This window comes from Alosa alosa, chromosome 11, assembly GCF_017589495.1.
Source record: "Alosa alosa isolate M-15738 ecotype Scorff River chromosome 11, AALO_Geno_1.1, whole genome shotgun sequence".
NCBI classification, from domain to species: domain Eukaryota; kingdom Metazoa; phylum Chordata; class Actinopteri; order Clupeiformes; family Clupeidae; genus Alosa; species Alosa alosa.
The window spans coordinates 13641966-13660745 of NC_063199.1; the positions used below are offsets into that span (position 1 = coordinate 13641966).

Below are 18780 nucleotides of genomic sequence, written 5' to 3' on the forward strand. Positions count from 1 at the left end.
CTCTGTTAAATATTGCAAAATGTATGACCACGATTTTGAATTGTTGATATGAAGTTTGCCAAATGTTATATATTACTAAGGTAAATTAAAGTCCTTCTTTGCTAAATGTTATGATGCTGAAAATGTATATACATAAGTACATAATGTGTATATACATGCATATACATACACATGCCTCCATATTTAGTACTTACTGGCTGGCTGTCAGGTTAGTCTTGTGTAGATGCCTTTGTATAGGGATTGGTCTGCAATTCATCCCGTGTGTGTGTGTGTGTGTGTGTGTGTGTGTGTGTGTGTTTGTGTAGCTGGTGAATGGCGGCGAGGACGTGCTGGTGTTTTACAACGACCGCGCCTCGTTCCCGGTGCTGCTGCAGATGATGGGCTCGGAGCGGGAGCGCTCGGACGAGGGTGGAGCGCTGGCCTACCACAACACGCTGGTGGAGCTGCTCGCCGCCTGCACCGAGGGCAAGAACGTCTACACCGAGCTCAAGTGCAACTCCCTTCTGCCGCTCGACGACATCGTCAACGTGGTCACCCACGACGACTGCATCCCAGAGGTAACCGAGAAGATGGTGAAATGCCAGTTATGGAAAACCAAGTCAAAACTATTTCACAAAACCATTTGTGTCCCATGTATAGCTTGTTACAGCTTGTAATAGTAGGTATATATAGGATATGTCATATTATGTTGTGATTTAGTACATTTACAACTGGGACTGGTTTAGCAGGACATTGGCTCTTATTAATGCATAATGTTTTGTTTGTCCATTTTGGGCCTCCATAGGTGAAAATTGCCTATGTGAACTTTGTGAATCACTGCTACGTGGACACTGAGGTGGAGATGAAGGAGATCTACACCAGCCACCACATCTGGAAGCTCTTTGAGAACTTCCTGGTGGACATGGCCCTGGTGAGCCCCTCACTGTTCCCTTCACACCTTCCTTCCTCCACAGTAACGCTCACAGCATGCATGCAGCGTCTAAGCAACATAACATGCTAGCACTTCCTTCATCCTAATATAATAATGCCTGGTTACATGCTAATAGGGTATTTTCGGATTTTCAAATTTGAAATGGACTATTTTCCTCGGACTATAAGTCACACTTTTTTTTTCATAGTTTGGCTAGTTCTGCAACTTATAGTCAGGTGTGACTTACATGTATACATGTTTTTAAATTTTAATTCATACTGACTGACATGAACCAAGGAATAAAAATTATTCATCTACAATCGCAAGAGGGCGCTCACACACAGGGCTTGTGGAATGCAGAGCCGTATATAGAGATATTTTAAAATGTGCATCTTTTTTCTCTCGCTCTCGGAGGTAGCCTTCCGAGCATTTGCTCTGCTGCCGGCTTGTGCCTCTACTTCGCCCAAAATGCTTGATTGCATCAGCATCAGCGTTCAGTGAATCTTTTGTAAATTGCTTTACAATTGCTGTTGGGCCCTCCACATTCTTTTTCATTAACATTTCCGGTAGAATTCTCAATCTTTTTGGCATCTATGTGTCCAGTTACATAGTCTCTGTCTGTCCTTGGTCTTGGATTTTGTGAAATAAATTTGTAAATAAATGCGACTTATAGTCCAGTGCGACTTATATATGTGTTTTCCCTCTTCATTACACATTTTTTGACTAATGTGACTTATACTCCGGAGCGACTTATAGTCCGCAAAATACGGTAGTGACTTTAGCATGTGCACTAGCATGTAGCATTGTGGCATTGGCATGGCTGCCCCACCCGTCTGTTACATGGACGCCTCCCCTCCGTGTCTGCTTCCTGCAGTTTTGCAACAGCGCCACAAACAGGAAGCTAGCTGAAAACGGGCCTGCACATATCCTGTTACAGGTGTGCAACAGTACCACGGACCGCAAGCACGCTGACCCCACGCTGGAGAAGTACGTCACCGAGACAGTCATGGCCATCATCAAGGGCTTCTTCGGCTCCCAGTTCTACGTCAACAGTTCCAACCTGCAGGTGTGTGATTGGCTGAGGGGAGGGCGAGGGTGGGGCACAGGGACGTTAGCGCTACTCTACCCCCTTATATGGTTCTAATGTTTCAACTCTTCACTCAGTCCATTTCTGTGGTCCTTCTGTTTCCTATCTCTCTCCTTGAGCCTCTTGGGTTTGTGTTTAACTTGTTTATTTATTATGTCTGTGTCTGGAGGCTGGCATATATTAATGTTTCTCCTGCTCTCTAGAGGATATTCTTAAAATAATTTGAATTAATGTAGTTGCTCTTTGAAAATACAACAATACAAAACAGATCCTGAAAATACAACCCGACCCTTCCTTTCTCCTTCATCCCTCGCTCCCTTGCTCTCCATCTCCCTCCTTCTCTCCCTCTCTCCCTCTCTCCCTCCCTCTCTCCCTCTCTTTCCTCACAGACACACCAGCCCATCTTCATTCAGCTGCTGCAGTCTGCCTTCAGGGTGTACAACTGCCCATGGCTCAACCCCGCCCAGAAAACCAACATTGAAGGCTGCATCAAGACCCTCGCTGACGTGGGTGCGTTCCATCCCGCTCAAACTCTCTCATGCACACCGCCTCCAACTGCCTCTCTTCAGCCAAACTTTCTGCATTAAGCCCCTTCATGTTACTTCAACTTAGCCAAACTTTTTTGGCTGGAAAGGTGAAATTAAACATTTATGAGTGTTACTGCTGACCGACTGAAGCTGCACTGCTCTGTCCCATTACCTAATGATATAGGTGCACTATTTACACTTGACTAAGTAAGTAAGTAAGTACTATCCAAATGACAATGAATGGTGATGAATTAAATTCATATTTTAGAAGGGATAGTCTGAAGGTAATGGACAGTGTGTGGACTTCTTCACCAAGCATTTTCAGAAAAATTTGTTTGGAGTAGAGTAATGTCACGTGACTGAATAGTACCTGGTCATGACTCACTCCCCACCTGGTCATGACCCTCTCTATTCCTCAGGTCCAGATTCAGAAGTATGAAACCGGGTTCTTTGTCAATTGTAACACTTTTCTGTGTCTTCCCAGCCAAGAACCGTGCCATTGCCATCCCAGTGGACCTGGACAGTCAGGTGAACACGCTGTCCCTGAAGACCCATAACATGGTGCAGCGGGCCGCTAAAGACTGGAGGCTGTCTGCCCGCGCCCGGCCCCGCAAGGAGCCCCTTGGCTCGCCCGACTACAAGAGCATCATCGAGAAGCTACAGGTACGGTCATATCCCATGTACTACATGCGTGTAAACCGTGTAACAGGATTTTTATACAAATTTAAAAAATAAAACTGTATTGACCACACTTTATATCCCAAAAATGCATTTCTCACGGTTGCCGAATGAGGAAAAGAAATGCATTCTCAAGTATAGCCCTTATGTCCCTATGTATTAAACTCATAGCTGACGAAATTTGGCAAAATCAAGGGATGAAACTCGGTTAATAAGCAGGATATTACAGTATGTGAGCGACAGCGCCACCTAGCTGTTGCAGACAGAACTGTCACACCACACCAGCAGTCATCACTGTCATATCGTTACAGCAGCTAACTCCGTGGCATCACTGCAGTCAACACAGCTGTGTCTCCCACCCTCACTCCTCTTTGTCACAGCAAATGACGCTGTGCAGCTTTGGCTGGCGAGCTGCTAATTCCCACCAGCAGTGAGCTACACTGCAGCTCGCGTCAGAGAGATCATAAGTGTAGCAGCGGTGGAGAATGCTACTGTCCTGCACAAGAGCTCTTTGCAGCACGGCAGCAGGGCTATGTGGGTCTGAGAAGCTCTCTGCAGTGTGTTGTGTGTGTGAGTGTGTTTATGAGTGTGTGTGTGGGTGAGTGTGTTTATAAGTGTGTGTGAGGCACTGTGTGCTGGAGTGATCTGAGTCCATGCCAGCAAATTGTATAGGAATGAATTTTAAACATACTGGTGGTACTCAATTATTAGTAGTCTATATTGCTGAATGTATGATATTGTTTGACCATTGAGGGCTGTCTCAACAGACTACAGAGTACTAATGTGGCATATGTGTCCATTTGTGTGTGTTTGTGTGTGTGTTTGTGTGTGTGTGCGCGCGCTCAGGGGGTTGTGTCGTGTCTGGAAGAGCAGTTCAGTCCGAAGGTGCAGGCTGAGTTCTCGGTGCTGGTGGATGTGCTGCACCGTCCAGAGATGCTCTTCCCAGAAGCGGCCAGACTGCGCTGCGAGAGCGGAGCCTTCATGTCCAAGTGAGATGCCCCCCAACCTCCTGTACCCCCACCCACCCCCACCCCACCCCTCCCCCTGTCTTCCCCCACACACACACATACACACAGAGTGTGACCCTGCATGTCGTCTGGGCAAAAGGTTTCCCTCTCCGGGGAAAACTAATAATGTCTCCGGGGAAAACTAATACACTGACTAATGTCCAGCACCGATGTCCTGAACACATGACATATGACATCCAAAATATATTTCAGATATTTTCTTGGTTTCCTATAAATAGACGATAATAGTCTCACGCTGGATATGATATTGTGTAACCTTATTGACGGTTAGGGTGACCTCACTGATGTCACTTCAATTTAACACTCTCATGCACTTATTTTTTTCTTGAGTCTCTCGCCCTTTTCAAATGAGTCATGCCAAGCTTAACAACATTTGGCCATGTGCATAAATAGTGTGATTGAATGAAAAGGTAGAAGTTGTTTATGAACTGTTGATTGAAGTTGATTGTCTGTTCAGGCACACATTTTGTATTTGTTTGTTTTTATCTGTGTGTGTGTGTGTGTGTGTGTGTCTGACCTAACATCATGTCCTCCACTGCTCCACCAGGCTGATCAAGCACACCAAGAAGCTGATGGAGCAAGAGGAGAAGCTTTGCATCAAGATCTTGCAGACACTGCGCGCCATGCTGGACAAAAGGGAGAGCATGGAGGGAGTTCAGAGTGCAGTCCCCGCCTCATCCACCTCCGCGTGCCTGTCTGTCTGTCTGTCTGTCTGTCTGTCTGTCTGTCTGTCTGTCTGTCTGTCTGTCTGTCTGTTTGTCTGCCCGCCTGTGTTGCATAACCTATTCTGAAAGCAGCGAGCGCGGCGACCGAGGCAGAGACAGAGGCAGCCCCAGGCAGAGGTGGCGTGCTGTGCCTGTTGGATGCGGCGTCTCCTGTGTCTCTCTCTGTTGCCGCTCAAACGCTGCTGCTCCTGCGTGCCATCCTCGGCGACAGCAAGTCACGGAGGTCCAGCGGAATCCTGTTAAGTATTTAGACGGAGAAGTCTCTGATGACTCGTAGGGACGGGGGGGCAGGAAGCACCTGCAGAGTGTGATGTCACCCTGGCTTGAGCCTGTGTGTGTGTGTGTGTGTGTGTGTGTGTGTGTGTGTGTGTGTGTGTGTGTGTGTGTGTGTGTGTGTGTGTGTGTGTGTGTGTGTGGTTGCTGTACCCCAAGTGGCCACTAGCTGCTGCCTGACTTGCGTCACTGTGGTTAAGAGGTAGGGAGGGGGTGGCATGGTGAGGCTGGACTGAACCTGTTGACCTGTCTGCAGTCTGACACCAGGGTGAGCAGGTGACAGGTTTTTAGGGGTGGGGTATAGATGGAGGGGTGCACAACTTCTCCACCCCCATAAACACACCATAAGCCCAGTCTCAGGGAGAGAGAGAAAAGAGAGAGAGAGACCCAGACGGTGAATCAGTATTCACCGGACTGCTCGCCTCCATTACATAAGCCAGAGTCACATGAGGACACAGTGTGAGAGAGAAGAGGGGGATGAGAGAGAGAGCTGAAGAGAGAGAGAGAGCGAGCGGAGAGAGAGAGAGGAGGAGGAGGCACCGAACAAACAAATCAATACTGCAGTGAGCTGAGTTCATCCTGGCTTTGTTCCATCCTGCTTGGAACCTGGACAGAGAGAGAGGGAGAGAGAGAGAGTGAGAGGGTGGGAAGGAGGGAGAGAGAAAGAGAAGAGAGAGATATAGAGGGAGGGGAGAGAGAGAGAAGTGCAGACAAAGAACCAGGGGGAGAGGGAAGGTGAGAAACCCAGAGAGGGTGGAGAAAGAAGGGATGAGGCAGAAAGAAGGGATGAACAGGCTGAAGTGAATGGAGAGAAAAAGTGAGGAGTGGAGAAATAAAGTTGAGAAAGTTTGGGGGAGAGGGGAAAAAAAGTCACCCCCGGACCAGACAGCCCCAGTGTTGTACCAGCACAGAAAAATGATGCCTCAACAGGCATGTATTATGCATCAGAGGTGCCATTACAGACATTTAAGCATCACAGCTCACACACACACACACACACACACACACACACACACACACACACACACACACACACACACACACACACACAGCTCGTCAACATCTGACTTTCTGCAGAGGTAGTTCAGTGAGCACTCTAAATGACTCTTCAATCCACCAGCTACAAACAGCCTAAATAACAGCAGTTAAAAGATTTAAGATAATCAGTGAAGACTTGTGAGTGTGTGTGCATGTGTTACAAAGGTGTAACGCAATAAATGTTTGTTTGTTTGTTTATCTTCCTCTTTCTGTCTCTCTCTCTTTCCTCTGTGTGTGTGTGTGCGTGCAAGTGTGCGCGTGTGTGTTGTGTGTGTGTGTGTGTGTGTGTGTGTGTTTATTCCGTCTCCTCTGCCGGGCGCTGTGTGCTGCTTGCCCTGTGAGGGGAGCTGCAGACTGAGGCAGACGTCTGCCACAGCGCCGCAGCCAGCCAGCAGAGCCGAGCAGAGGTTGGTGGCTCCCCCTGGGGCACTCAAGAGTGTGGGAGGGAGAGAGAGGGAGGGAGGGAGGGAGGGAGGGAGGGAGGGGAGCATGTGAGGAGCCATGTGAGCGAGGGAAAAAGCGTGGCGTGCCTGCGGAGCGAGGGATTGGCGGGGAGCAGCCTCTGCTGAGCGCATGAGGAGACGGCCGGGGGGGGGGAGGGGGTGGTGCGGCGGCGCTTACGTAACGAGCCGCAGTGTCTGAGCCAGCCTCACGTGGCTCATCACGTTCTCTCCCTCTCTCTCTCACACACACACACACACACACACACACACACACACTCGTGCACTCTGTCTCTCTCTAGCTCTCTCTTTCTCTCTTTCTCTCTGGCTGTCTTTATCAAACTCTCACACAAACATGTGCTTTATTTTATACTGCCCTTCTTTCTCTTTATTCTTTTTCTATCTCTTTTGTTCTACTATTTCTTGACTTTGACTTTTAGTTTCACTCCTTCACTACTGTTTCTCTTTCTGTTTGTCTGTCTCTGTCCATCTGTCTCTCTCTCTCTCTCTCTCTCTCTCTCTGTCTGCCTGTATGTCTTCCTCACCACATGTTACCACTGAAAACACTGTCTTTCCCTGTTGTGTTACTTTGTAGCACCTTTTCTTTCTCTCCATCTCTCTCTCTCTCCCTCTCTATTTTCTCCCCCCTCTCCCCCTCCTCTCCTCCTCCTGTCCTTTCTCCCCTGGTCGGGTTATCAGGGCCCCTGTGGAGAAATTCCGCGGTTGCCAGGCAGCGGCGGGCTGTGACTCATGCCTCCCGTGCTGTAATTGGCACGGGCAGCCTCCCCAGCACTGTCCAGCTACTGCCCAGCGCAACAGGTCAACACGGGGGGCTGGGGCTGCTTGGCCAGGGGCTGGGTTAGAGAGAGAGGCACACATTTGATTCGTATCTCCAGGGGTTTAATTGCTTATGGGGGGGCGGGTGGATTAGATATACCAGTGTGGGCAGAGAGCAAGCTAGGCTTCTGCAGGCTAAGGAAGCATTGGAGGAACTTTTGTGTGATGGCTAGAGAAAGCTTTTATTTCGAAAATAAGAGGTCATGTTAGTAAGGTGCTCAGTGTTGTGTAAGAGGGTTAAAATTTGTGAGACGGAACCAACAGAAATGCTTGGAATTGGACAAGGTGCACAGTAGTGCATTGGTCACTGCGGTTGGGCACGAATGGCAGGGATTGCGTTTGAATGGGCCTGCGACAGAGAGCTTTAAAGCAGTTAGGGTCTAGTAGTAGTGTACGCAGGGGTAAGCTTAATCCTGTTGAGTCTGTGAGAGAGGTTGAACGAGTTAGCTTGCTAGATGTGTTGGCTGTCTGAGCTGTGGCACCAGGGAACTCAACCTGGGAATCAAAAGTCAAGTAAGGACGTGTGTGTGTGTGTGTTTGTGTTTGGTGCCAACTCTGCTTAGAGGGTGACCTCCGGTAGCGCATAGGGCTGAGGAGGCTTCTCTGCATGTGATCTCACGTGTAGTCAGGTGTACGAAGGGTGCAGCCCAGGAAATGGTTAAACACCACAGACAGGTGTGTGCCAGGATTCGGTGTCAGGCTTGTATCTAGGGGCAGGTGCACTACTGCATGTTTGGGTGTGGGTGTGTGTGTGTGTGAGTGTGCTTGTGAAAGGCCGCTGGAATACTGCCACTATGGCTCAGTTTCCCTTGCTTACTAAAAGCAAGTCGGAGGGTTTGCAAACCGTGTCAGGCCTTTGTGGACACGCGGGCAGGCAAGCAAGCACAAATCTCTTCTTGGCCTCAGGGAAGGTCTGCTGCTTTTTACAGTTAAGCACCTCTGAAAACATGTTTTTGAAAAGTGTATGTTAAAATTGATTTAAACAAAATCGAAAAAAACCTCGCAGTCAGCAGTGTTGAAATTTCACTCAAGGTGCTGGAATGGCAGCATTAGAAATACACCCCCTCACACAATCCTCTCTCTCCCCAGCGTATCCTCCAACCATACGACAGCTTGACTAGGGCGTGTGTGTGTGTTTCTTTGTATATGTGTGTGTCCGCAATGTCTCAGAGTCAGGTCTTACCCTTCGCTTGAACTGTCTCACGTTTTCCTGGTGTGTGTGTGTGTTCTCTGTGTGTGTATGTGTGTGTGTATAAACAGACCTCTGCTGTTTGTTGACAAAAGAAAACCCTATTATGTAATGTTATGTTCTCCCTCCCTCTTTCCCTTCATCTCTCTCTATCTCTCTCTCTCTTTCTTTCTTTCTCCCTCCCGCCCTCCCTCTCTCTCACTCCGCCAGCCAAGTTTCACACTCGTCGCTTCAGGCAAAGCAGCTTTACAGATTACCAGCCCCTCACCATTAAGCCTGTCCCACACATGCCGCCTTGCACACACACACGCCACCTTACACACACACACGTACACTCATGCACACACATGTACACACATATGCTGACATACACATGCACATGTTCTCTGACACATACACACACACACACACACACACACACACACACACACACACACACACACACACACACACAGACATACACACACAATCACATGTGATGTATAACACACTCATGGAAAAATAACATACCACTTTTAGACATATTCTCTGTCTACACACACACACACACACACACACACACACACACACACACACACACACACACACACACACTGATCCCGTCAACTCTTTGTTGACCTCCTTAAAGACCAGCTTTTGCTTTTAATCCTTTCAAGGCCAGCTGCTTACAAGTCTTACCTGAATGCCCGCGAGTCATTCATACCGCCAGGTCATTACGCAACCGACTAAGGCATGGAGCGAGACCCACTGCACCCAGCACGCCGCTTTAGAATAGATGGACACGCAGCCTATCCACAGCATCCTGCCTCCCTCCCCTTCCCAAATAGAAATAGCTGCCTGTTAGCCTGTCTCTCATACCTGCTTTCCATATCATGGGCACTGCATTTGAGGAAAGCATTTGATGTCAGGCGTGTCTGTGTGTGTCTGTGTGTGTTTTTTGATGAGGATGTAAGCAAATGGGTTGGCCGAGGAGCAGAGGCTGATTAGGGAGAATGAGAAGGTGATGTGTGTTGTAGCTGGCGAGAGCGTCTGCCCCCTCCCCCATCCTCCCGACACGAGTCAGGTGTCCTCTGACTAGAGCGCTCGAGCCGTGTGGTCACCATGGCAATGCAAGGGCACATGTGGTGTGCGTGTGTGTGTGTGTGCACACAAGAGAGAAATGATGTATGTGTGTGTGTGTGGGCACGTGTGTGTGCTTTCCTGCTGTGTGTGTGTGTGAGTGGCAGCACAGCCCCCTGAGGGCCCCTCTTGTCCTGCTGCCGTGCGGTGCTGTGGAGCCACAGGTGTGCACACCAGACCCAGCACATGGACTGGACATACTGCAGCTGTCCATAGACCAAAGTCCATAGACCAAACCCCAGAGCTCCGGACCCAACCCTGCAGACCAGCCCTGCAGTGTGAAGCTGAACCCCTACGCATCATCTCCAATGTGCCACACTGATGACAGACCACTGCCGTCTTATTCCCTTTGCAGTTTAAGTGGAGCCCAAAACCTCTAACTGGTCTAAGCCCTGAATTTAAGAGCAACGTTGGTCATTTTGCAGTCGGAGCACAGTATCCCTCAGGAGACTCCCCAGTCCGAGCAGTCTCTCTCTCTCTCTCTCTCTCTCTGAGGTTGAAACACAGGTTAGCGCTGTCATGCTGTAGAGCACAGCTACTGTAGTCTCTGTGCTCCTGCATTATTTAATTGCACTGAGGATGCAGTCAATCACACCTGACTGTGCATAAGCCATGGTGTGTTGTTTTTAAAGTTGTTTTTGGGGGCCAAGCAGAAGCTGCGAAGGCACCCATTGTGTTTGTTAGTTTTCTTATTATTATTCCTATGGCATGGGAGTCTATGGCAGCCATAGAACCGTCTGGTGAAAAGTTGTGAAATTTGGCACACTAATTAGGCAAAGTGCCATGATTTAATTTCACCAAGATTCAAGTCGGCACCTCGAGCGATCTAGCGCCACCAACGCTTCCGCCATTTTGGATTTTGTCAAAAACCTTTAAAAAGTTTCACGCCTCACATAGTTTGTCCGATTTTCACGAAACATATGATATTCAGACCAAGCAGCACAAAAGTTATCCCTTTTTCGTCTTCGGAACTAAAACCGTTCTCCCGTAACAGCCAATCGAAATTTGTGGCGAAGCCACCAAACAGGAAGTGAGCTCATATCTCCGCAACCATTTCATGTATCATAACCAAACTTAGTACGGGGACTCATAACCCCATCAGGAGGATGTTCAAAAACTTTGGTGACCTTTCACCTCTAGGGGGCGCTGCAATTAGGAAAAATGTGTTTTGGCCTGTAGCTGCTGTTGTGTTTGGAATTAAAATGTACTAGTAGGGTCTGTTAATACTGTTGAAGGTCCATAGGCTGACCCAAGCCAAATTGTGATGCCATCGTAATTGATTCGGCCACCATATTGGATTTAATCAAAAACACCTATAAGTTTTTACATGTCACAAAGTTTGTCCGATTTTCACTAAACTTGGTGCAGATGATCTTCAGACCAAGCCTCAAAAAAGTTCTCCCTTTTTGTCTTCAAATCTAAAACCGTTAAGCCCGTAACAGCCAATTAAAATTGTCGTCAAAGCCGCCAAACAGGAAGTGAAGTGATATCTCAGCAAGGTTTTCTCGTGTCAAGACTAAACTTACTACATGTGCTCAGGACCCAATTAGGAGGAGGCTCAAGAAATCAGGTACATTTTGACCACAGTGTGGCGCTATAATCACAGGAAGTAGGCTCATATCTCAGCAATGCTTACACATATTGAAACCAAACTTGGTACATGGACTTGAGACCCCATCCTGAAGATGCACAATAAATGTTGAGTCTTTTGACCACTAGTGTCATATCTCAGCAATGCTTTCACATATAGAAACCAAACTTGGTATATGGACTTGGGACCCCATCCTGAGGACACACAATACATTTGGTGACCAACCGTCCACTAGGGGGCGCTAGAGATACAGGAAATTAGCTCATATCTCATCAACGCCTTTACGTATCGAAACCAAACTTGGTATATGGACTCGGGACCCGATCCTGAGGACACACAATACATTTGGCGTACTTTGTCCACTAGGGGCGCTATAATTAGGAAGACTTTTTCGTATCGACACCAAACTTGGTACGTTGATTCGTGAACACATCCTAAGGACCCACATTTAATTTGGTGTGCTTTGACGACTAGGGGTGCTATAATTATCAACACTTTCACCGATTTAAACCAAACTTGATATGTGGACTTAGGAGTACATCTTGAGGATGCACAATTAATTTGGTGTGCTTTCACCACTAGGGACATTTAATCCAAACTTGGTATGTGGACTTAGGAGTACATCTTGAGGACACGCAATAAATTCGGTGACCTTCAAATCCAGTCCAGTCCAATCCAATGAAGTCCAATCCAATCCAATCTAACACAACACAGTCAAGTCCAGTCCAATCCAATCCAATCCCAACTCCTGCTTAACTGCTTGGCCCCCTCATTGCTGCTTGCAGCTATATTTTTGTTTCTGTTTTCTGTGCAAATCTGCCATCTGGCCACAGTGTGTGTGTGTGTGTGTGTGCTTGTGTGTGAATGATATGGTAGTTTTGTGTACTATAGTGTATGCATTGTGCATGAGCAACAAAAGAACAAGACTAAGCGTGCAGAGACACATGCACACAGTCAGACACACACACACACACAGAGCAATAACGAGGTTAGTGAATCACATGTGCCACTTCCGACATGACACAGCAGGCAGTGGGCTCAGGCGTTTGCTGTGGGATTGCTGTGGGCCCGGAGGAAGCCTACAAAATGCCTGCTTGTGTGTTCAGGGCTGTTTGTCTTGGATGGATGCTGCCAGAAAATCAACAGGACCTGGGATTGCTCTCACGCGCCACATGCTAATTTGTTTTTCTTTTCTTTTTTTCCCCCTCTTTTCGCCTGGCCATGGGGTGAGGAGGGGGGCGATGAGGTTTACAAGCCGGAGCCAATAAGCTGCAGTCAGGCCACTGGGCTGGGCTGGTGTTTATCGGAATTCTGACGGAGCCTTCCAGAAAGTTTCCTCCAGTGAAAAAGTCAACTGACTGTTGACTGTGTCTGTCAAGATTGAGAAAGGAGAAATAAGAGTGGAATGGAGAGAGTATGGTCTCCATGTGGAGAAATGCAGAGAGACAGCTATAAGGGAAGAAGGAGAGGGAGGTAGAGAGATTGATTAAAATGGACATGGTAATTGGAATGGTGCGTGTTGGGGAAAGGGAGTTGTTGTGAAATGAATCACTCTGTGCAGGCTATGTTTCATATTTCTGCAAGCTCTTCGGTGTACCCCATGTACATCTTGGTGTCCTCCACAGATGACACACACACACACACACACACACACACACACACAAAGACAGAGAGTGTGAGAAACAGACACACACATGAGATTCAGCTTGAAGTGTCCTCCGCTGTCATTAAAAACTACTATCCCAAAGAACAGCAGGTGGTCTGTGAGGAGCACAATGCGAGGAGCTATTTGTGGTAAATGGGCAAAGTGAGGAGAGAATGGCGAGCAGTGAGAGGCAGGGTGTTATGCACCCCTCTCCAGCACCACAGGCCTGCTTTCACACACACTCCCACTCCACGCTCCATCTCCCCCCTCACTCTTGGCCATGTGTGTTCTACACGGCTGCTGGACCAAGCAGGCTTGAAGGACTACCACTGCTCTCAGAGAACAAAAGGAGAGCAAGACTGAGTGGGAGTCGCTGTGTACAAGACATCCTGTATATTTGCTTGCACTCGGACTTGGACATCTCAAAGCTCTTGGATTATTTTTGTCCGTAAGACACATTTGCTGTGTTGAGAACAAAAAAGCAGCTGTTGTTACTGAGGTGGCTGAGGTGGTGCTGATGGGGCTCGTGGAGCAACCTGTTATGAACACAGCCACTGACATGGCTTCCCCAGAGGCTGTGGAGGCTGATGGCAGGCTGACCGCAGCGCTCATAAGGCCCTCATGTACTGTGAAACATACTCATACTGTGGAACGTTCCAGATATCAGAGCACATAGGCCCTCGTGTACTGTGAAACATACTCATACTGTGGAACGTTCCAGATATCAGCGCACATAGGCCCTCGTGTACTGTGAAACATACTTTTTTAGGTTATTTAGCTGGTGATAATCTGACACGTGATTGAAGATTGGTGGACAACCATTGTAACTTCCGTCACACGGTCTAGACGTTCTTTCAATTGAAAGGGCAGCAAACCGTTTCAGATCAAGGCAGAAGTTACAGTATCCTCATTTTCCTTATTTCCACCATCTTCTGTCTGGTGTGTGGGAGGCAGAGATTCCTGAGGGTGTAGACTCTGTTTCACTTTTCTTCTGTTGCCATAGGCTTGCTGTCATGGATGTGACACCTAACATTCACTAGAGTTACCTGAAATGACATTTACCGTTAACGGCTCTGGGCTGTACAAATGAAACCGACCAGAGTTTAGTCAGAGTGAAGGAAGCCGTGCGTGAAGGTGAGAGACCTCGAGTATCGAGTTTGGACCAGAAGAAGCATTCAGGAGACGGACAATGAGACCATAGAAGACTGAGGGAGAGGACATGACCGTAGAGGGGGGGACAGTGGGAGAATGGAGCAGCAGACAGTAGCACAGAGCCATGACTGAGGCAGGAAGTGGGCACTGATCGCTCATGTGTGTGTGTGTCCGTGAGCAGCGTGCGTCCGAGCGCTGACTGTTACATAAGCTGCACCCGTCAGCATGGAACCTGTGGCGTTTTGCGTCGCAATGGCGCTTGTGCTCACACGCCAAGATGAGGTCACCGGAGGAATCGATCCCCCATCACACACCCCCGCCCTCTCTGTCTCTTTTGTAAACCATCATAGCCTGAGGGCAAAAGCACACACATCTTAAAACATCTATCAAACATCAGAACCTGCTACCGCTGAATGGAAATTTGACCCTGCTATGTTTACCGTGAAGCTCAACCGTGAACCTGTGTGCTCTAAGGATTCTGGTCTATTCGCTCATCACTGCAGTGAGGTTCACTTTGTTCACCATGGGCACACTGCGAGAGAAACGCTGCCTCTCCTCACAAGGCCTGTTCCAAGTGGAGCTTGTTTGCCACCGGCTATTTTAAGTGACCACAGCAGACCTTCTTGAGCAGCTGATGATCACTCTGAAGCGTGCAGTCGTGTCCGTGCTTATGACCAGTTAGGTAGTGGTCATGGGTGAGAGACTGCTACACGCATGATGATCATGTAAATGTATTCTACAACACTTCTTACATAAATACTGAGTATTGACAGCGCAGGATCATGCAGTTCATCCATGTGGTTTTATTACGCTCCACACGTGTGCTATGTAGGGGATAGTGTATTGTCCATTGGCCAATATCAGAAAATAAGTCCTGACATGTAGGCCGAAGAGAATTGCTGGTCTTGCTTCACCCCTAAGGGGCCGGTGATGGAGAGGCCGGTGGACAAGACGACATCCTGCTTGGTATACGGCTACATGACAAACGAGAAAAGTAACTTCACATAATATGTCTTTTACAATTATTTTTGTGAAATAGTCTGTCACACAGATAGAACTTGAAAGCAACATATTACCTGCTGATTTTTAATGAAGTTTCAGTGTGATACTGTAAGTGAACGGATGTTGCGGAACGTGAATCAGAAGCACAGAACTGGTTGTCCTTAGCAGTGGTCATTCATTTTAGACTGCTATCATATGTCTGACGTCAGAATATTGGGCCCATTCAAAGTCAGTGGAACATTCTGCAGCTTTCTGAGGAGCCATATAATTAAACTTGACACGCACCTCAAAGGGGTTGTGTGTCTCAGGTCTTTGTCTGCTCTAGTTCTTCTAATACAGAACTGATCTGTACTGGCCTCTGTTTGGAGAACGTCTTGCACAGTAGCTAAATAGCTCATTGTGTGGATTTCTGACTGCTGATACTGTACTCCATGTTTTTTTCTTCTCAAAAAAAGTTAGACATAAGTGAAAGTTGGAACTGGGAGGGTTTATTTTTGGGGTGGGTCTGCAATTGTCTGACATGTGACCTGGGTCCTCAGGGCAAGAGTGTTGTTCCCCTCCAGGCTCCCAGACAGAGTGCGGCTGGGGTGTCCAGGCAGCGCGGCCAGACGGAGCAGAGGGGGCCTCGGGGCTCAGTGTTGGGGGTGTAGGTGCTGTTTGGGCGGGATGGTGGTGGTGGTGGTGCGTGTCTGCGATGGAGTCTCGGACAGCCCAGCCGCAGTGTGTCGTGCCTGTGCACATTTTAAACAGGGGCCGCTGCCTGCCTGCCTGTCTGTGCTAGTGGGCTGCCTGCCTCCCGCATCTTCCTCCCTGTTCTCTCATTCTCTCTTTCCCTCTTTCTCTCTCTCTCTCTGTCTCTCTCTCTTTCTCTCTACCTCTCCGTCCTTACATCACCTGAGTGGATATTTTTTTTCTTTTTTTTGCACTGCACCAGACAGATGAGTCAGGCTGCCAATGCCACCTCTCTCTCTCTTTCTTTCTCTCTTTCTTTCTCTCTCTCTCTCTCTCTCTCTCTCTCTCTCTCTCTCTCTCTCTCTGTCTCTCTGTCTCAATCTCTCTCTCTCTCACTGTCTTTCTTTACCATGCCTGAAATGCATTGCAGAAGTGTGTGTGGCAGACTGTGACTTGGCAGCCTAGAGAGACAGGGACTGAGAGGTGCCAGAGAAACAGCCCCCTAGACTGATTTGACTGACTTGACTGACTGAGTCTGTGTGTGTGTGTGTGTGTCCGTCCCAGAGGCTTTGTGTGCACACGTGTCTGGATGCATGTATCTGTGTTTGGGTTTTGTGTGTGTGTTCTGTTGTTGTGCTCTGTTGTTAAATAAGGGGGAAGTCAACACTTTTGGTAGTCAACTCAATCAGCAGTCTTGAGTAGCCTGGAGACACTTGTCAAAAAAACTTTTTGTAAAAAGATTTGAGAAATCCAATACTTTCATATTGTTGTTCTGTGCGTGCCTACTGTGTGTGTGTGCGTGTGTGTGCGCACTAGATGATTGGATGGGAGTGATGGAGGAGTGTTAGGTCTGAGATGGGAGTTAATTGGCTGACGACTCACCTGCTGTGTGTGTGTGTTTTGGTGTGTGTGTGTGTGTGTCAGAGAGAGAAAGAGAGAGAGTCTGGGCCTCTGGGCACAGCCAGACACTGCAGGCAGACAGGCGTCTGCACTGACTGCTGATGAAGTGTTTACTGAGAAAGCGGGAACATCAGCTGCACGTGCTCCTCAGAGAGAGAGAGAGAGAGAGAGAGAAGGAAGGGAGGGAGGGAGGGAGAGAGAAAGGGAGGGAGAGAGAGAGACAGTGCAAGAGAGATAGAGGCTGTTTTTGTTTCAGTCTTGTAGTTGAGCAAGCTGCTTTAGCAGTTTGTTTTTCCCCTCAGTTTGTGTCAGGCTTGCCAGGCTCATGTGCTTTTGCGGTTTTCCATGGAGACTGTGTTGTGTTGTGTTGTGTTGTGTTGTGTTGTGTTGTGTTGTGTTGTGTGTGTGGACTGCTGAGATCGGGTGATATGAAGTGCATATGAAGACATATAATAGGGTCCTAAAGAAAGAGTGTGAGAGTGTGAAAAAGGAAGAGTGTGTGTGTGTGTGTGTGTGTGTGCCGTCATGCCCACACAGGAGAAGAGTGAGTGTGTGTGTGTGTGTGTGTGTGTGTGTGTGCGGTCATGCCCACACAGGAGAAGAGTGTGTGTGTGTGTGTGCTGTCATGCCCACACAGGAGAAGAGTGAGTGTGTGTGTGTGTGTGTGTGTGTGTGTGTGTGTGCGGTCATGCCCACACAGGAGAAGAGTGTGTGTGTGTGTGTGTGTGCTGTCATGCCCACACAGGAGAAGGTCGAGCGCCTGTCTTGCCTTAGTCTCCGTCCACCATGGCAGTTGCCATAGCAACGAGCAGACAATCCTCCCCGCCCGCCGCTGGTCTGAGGGGACAGTGAGGGGGCTGCATCCCTCTACAGGCACTTACACAACAGCACACTGAGGAGGGGGCCCACGCCACACACACACGGACACACACACACACACACATACAGACACAGAGGCACTCACATATGGACACATGGATACACACACACACACACACACACACACACACACACACACACACACACACACACACACACACAAACATCTACCCATGGACACACGGACACTCACCCACAAACACACGCACACACACACATGGATTCACAGATACACACATGCATGGGAGAGAAAGGGGGTGCACTAAAGTTGGAGTGAAGATGAGAACACTTGGTGAGAGAGAGAGAGGAAGGAAGGAAGGAAGAGTGAGGGAGTGAGAGCAGCGGAAAGAAGTGATGGAGAGAACTATGGAGAGTAAACGAGAGACGGAGAGTGGGAGAGAAAGGGCAGAGAGAGAAAAAGAGAGGGAGAGTAGGAGGAGGAGGGAAGCTGCTGGCTGGACGTGCTTTATGTTTCAGCAGCCAGCCACACATTATGCAATCAGGAGGGGGTGAGAGAAACCTGTTAACTTCAGTGCATCTCAAGACTACATACTGCAACTCTCCCTGAGCCCCAAACTACAGTGTGTGTGTGTGTGTGTGTGTGTGTCTTTGTATCTGTGCTACCCTGTTCCCTCTCCCTCTGCCTGTCTTCCCTCGTGATCTCCAGGTGTTATGTAACTCACTCTCCCTCTCTCACTCACGCACACACACACACACACACACACACACACACACACACACACACACACACACACACACACACGTTTGTGCTCTCTGAGGGGGAGCTGTTTTGATGGCAGCCGTCTGGTTCCTACCTCCAGCTTTGATTCTTTCCTTCCCTCCTCCTAAAGGCTTTGCTGTTCTCTCCGAATAATTGGAGCAATTAAACCAGTTTATGCCGCTTATGTAAAAACTCCCCCATGTGAATATACTTATCAACTGACACACTTTAAAAAAAGACAGCCACTCTCTGCCACAGCTTTTGGGCTCTGCAGAGAAACCCACTGCACTGGATGCAGTTATTACGTTATCACTTTTTATAAGGCTGCAGAAGAGATTGTGTGTGTTTGTGTAGGTGTGTGTGTGTG

The 18780-nt window shown here is 48.3% G+C and overlaps 1 protein-coding gene across 1 annotated transcript in view; it reads left to right on the forward strand.

Moving 5' to 3' along the window:
- The window catches only part of itpr2 (inositol 1,4,5-trisphosphate receptor, type 2), a 33072-nt gene extending 27866 nt beyond the window's left edge, over positions 1-5206 (forward strand). Inside the window, exons 31-38 of the mRNA XM_048257218.1 lie at positions 306-557; positions 785-910; positions 1785-1976; positions 2387-2507; positions 3009-3187; positions 4049-4191; positions 4778-4890; positions 5028-5206. Of these exons, the coding sequence (XP_048113175.1) occupies positions 306-557; positions 785-910; positions 1785-1976; positions 2387-2507; positions 3009-3187; positions 4049-4191; positions 4778-4890; positions 5028-5206 (1305 nt within the window). The remainder of the gene's footprint in view (positions 1-305; positions 558-784; positions 911-1784; positions 1977-2386; positions 2508-3008; positions 3188-4048; positions 4192-4777; positions 4891-5027) is intronic.
- The last annotated feature ends 13574 nt before the right edge of the window (positions 5207-18780 follow it).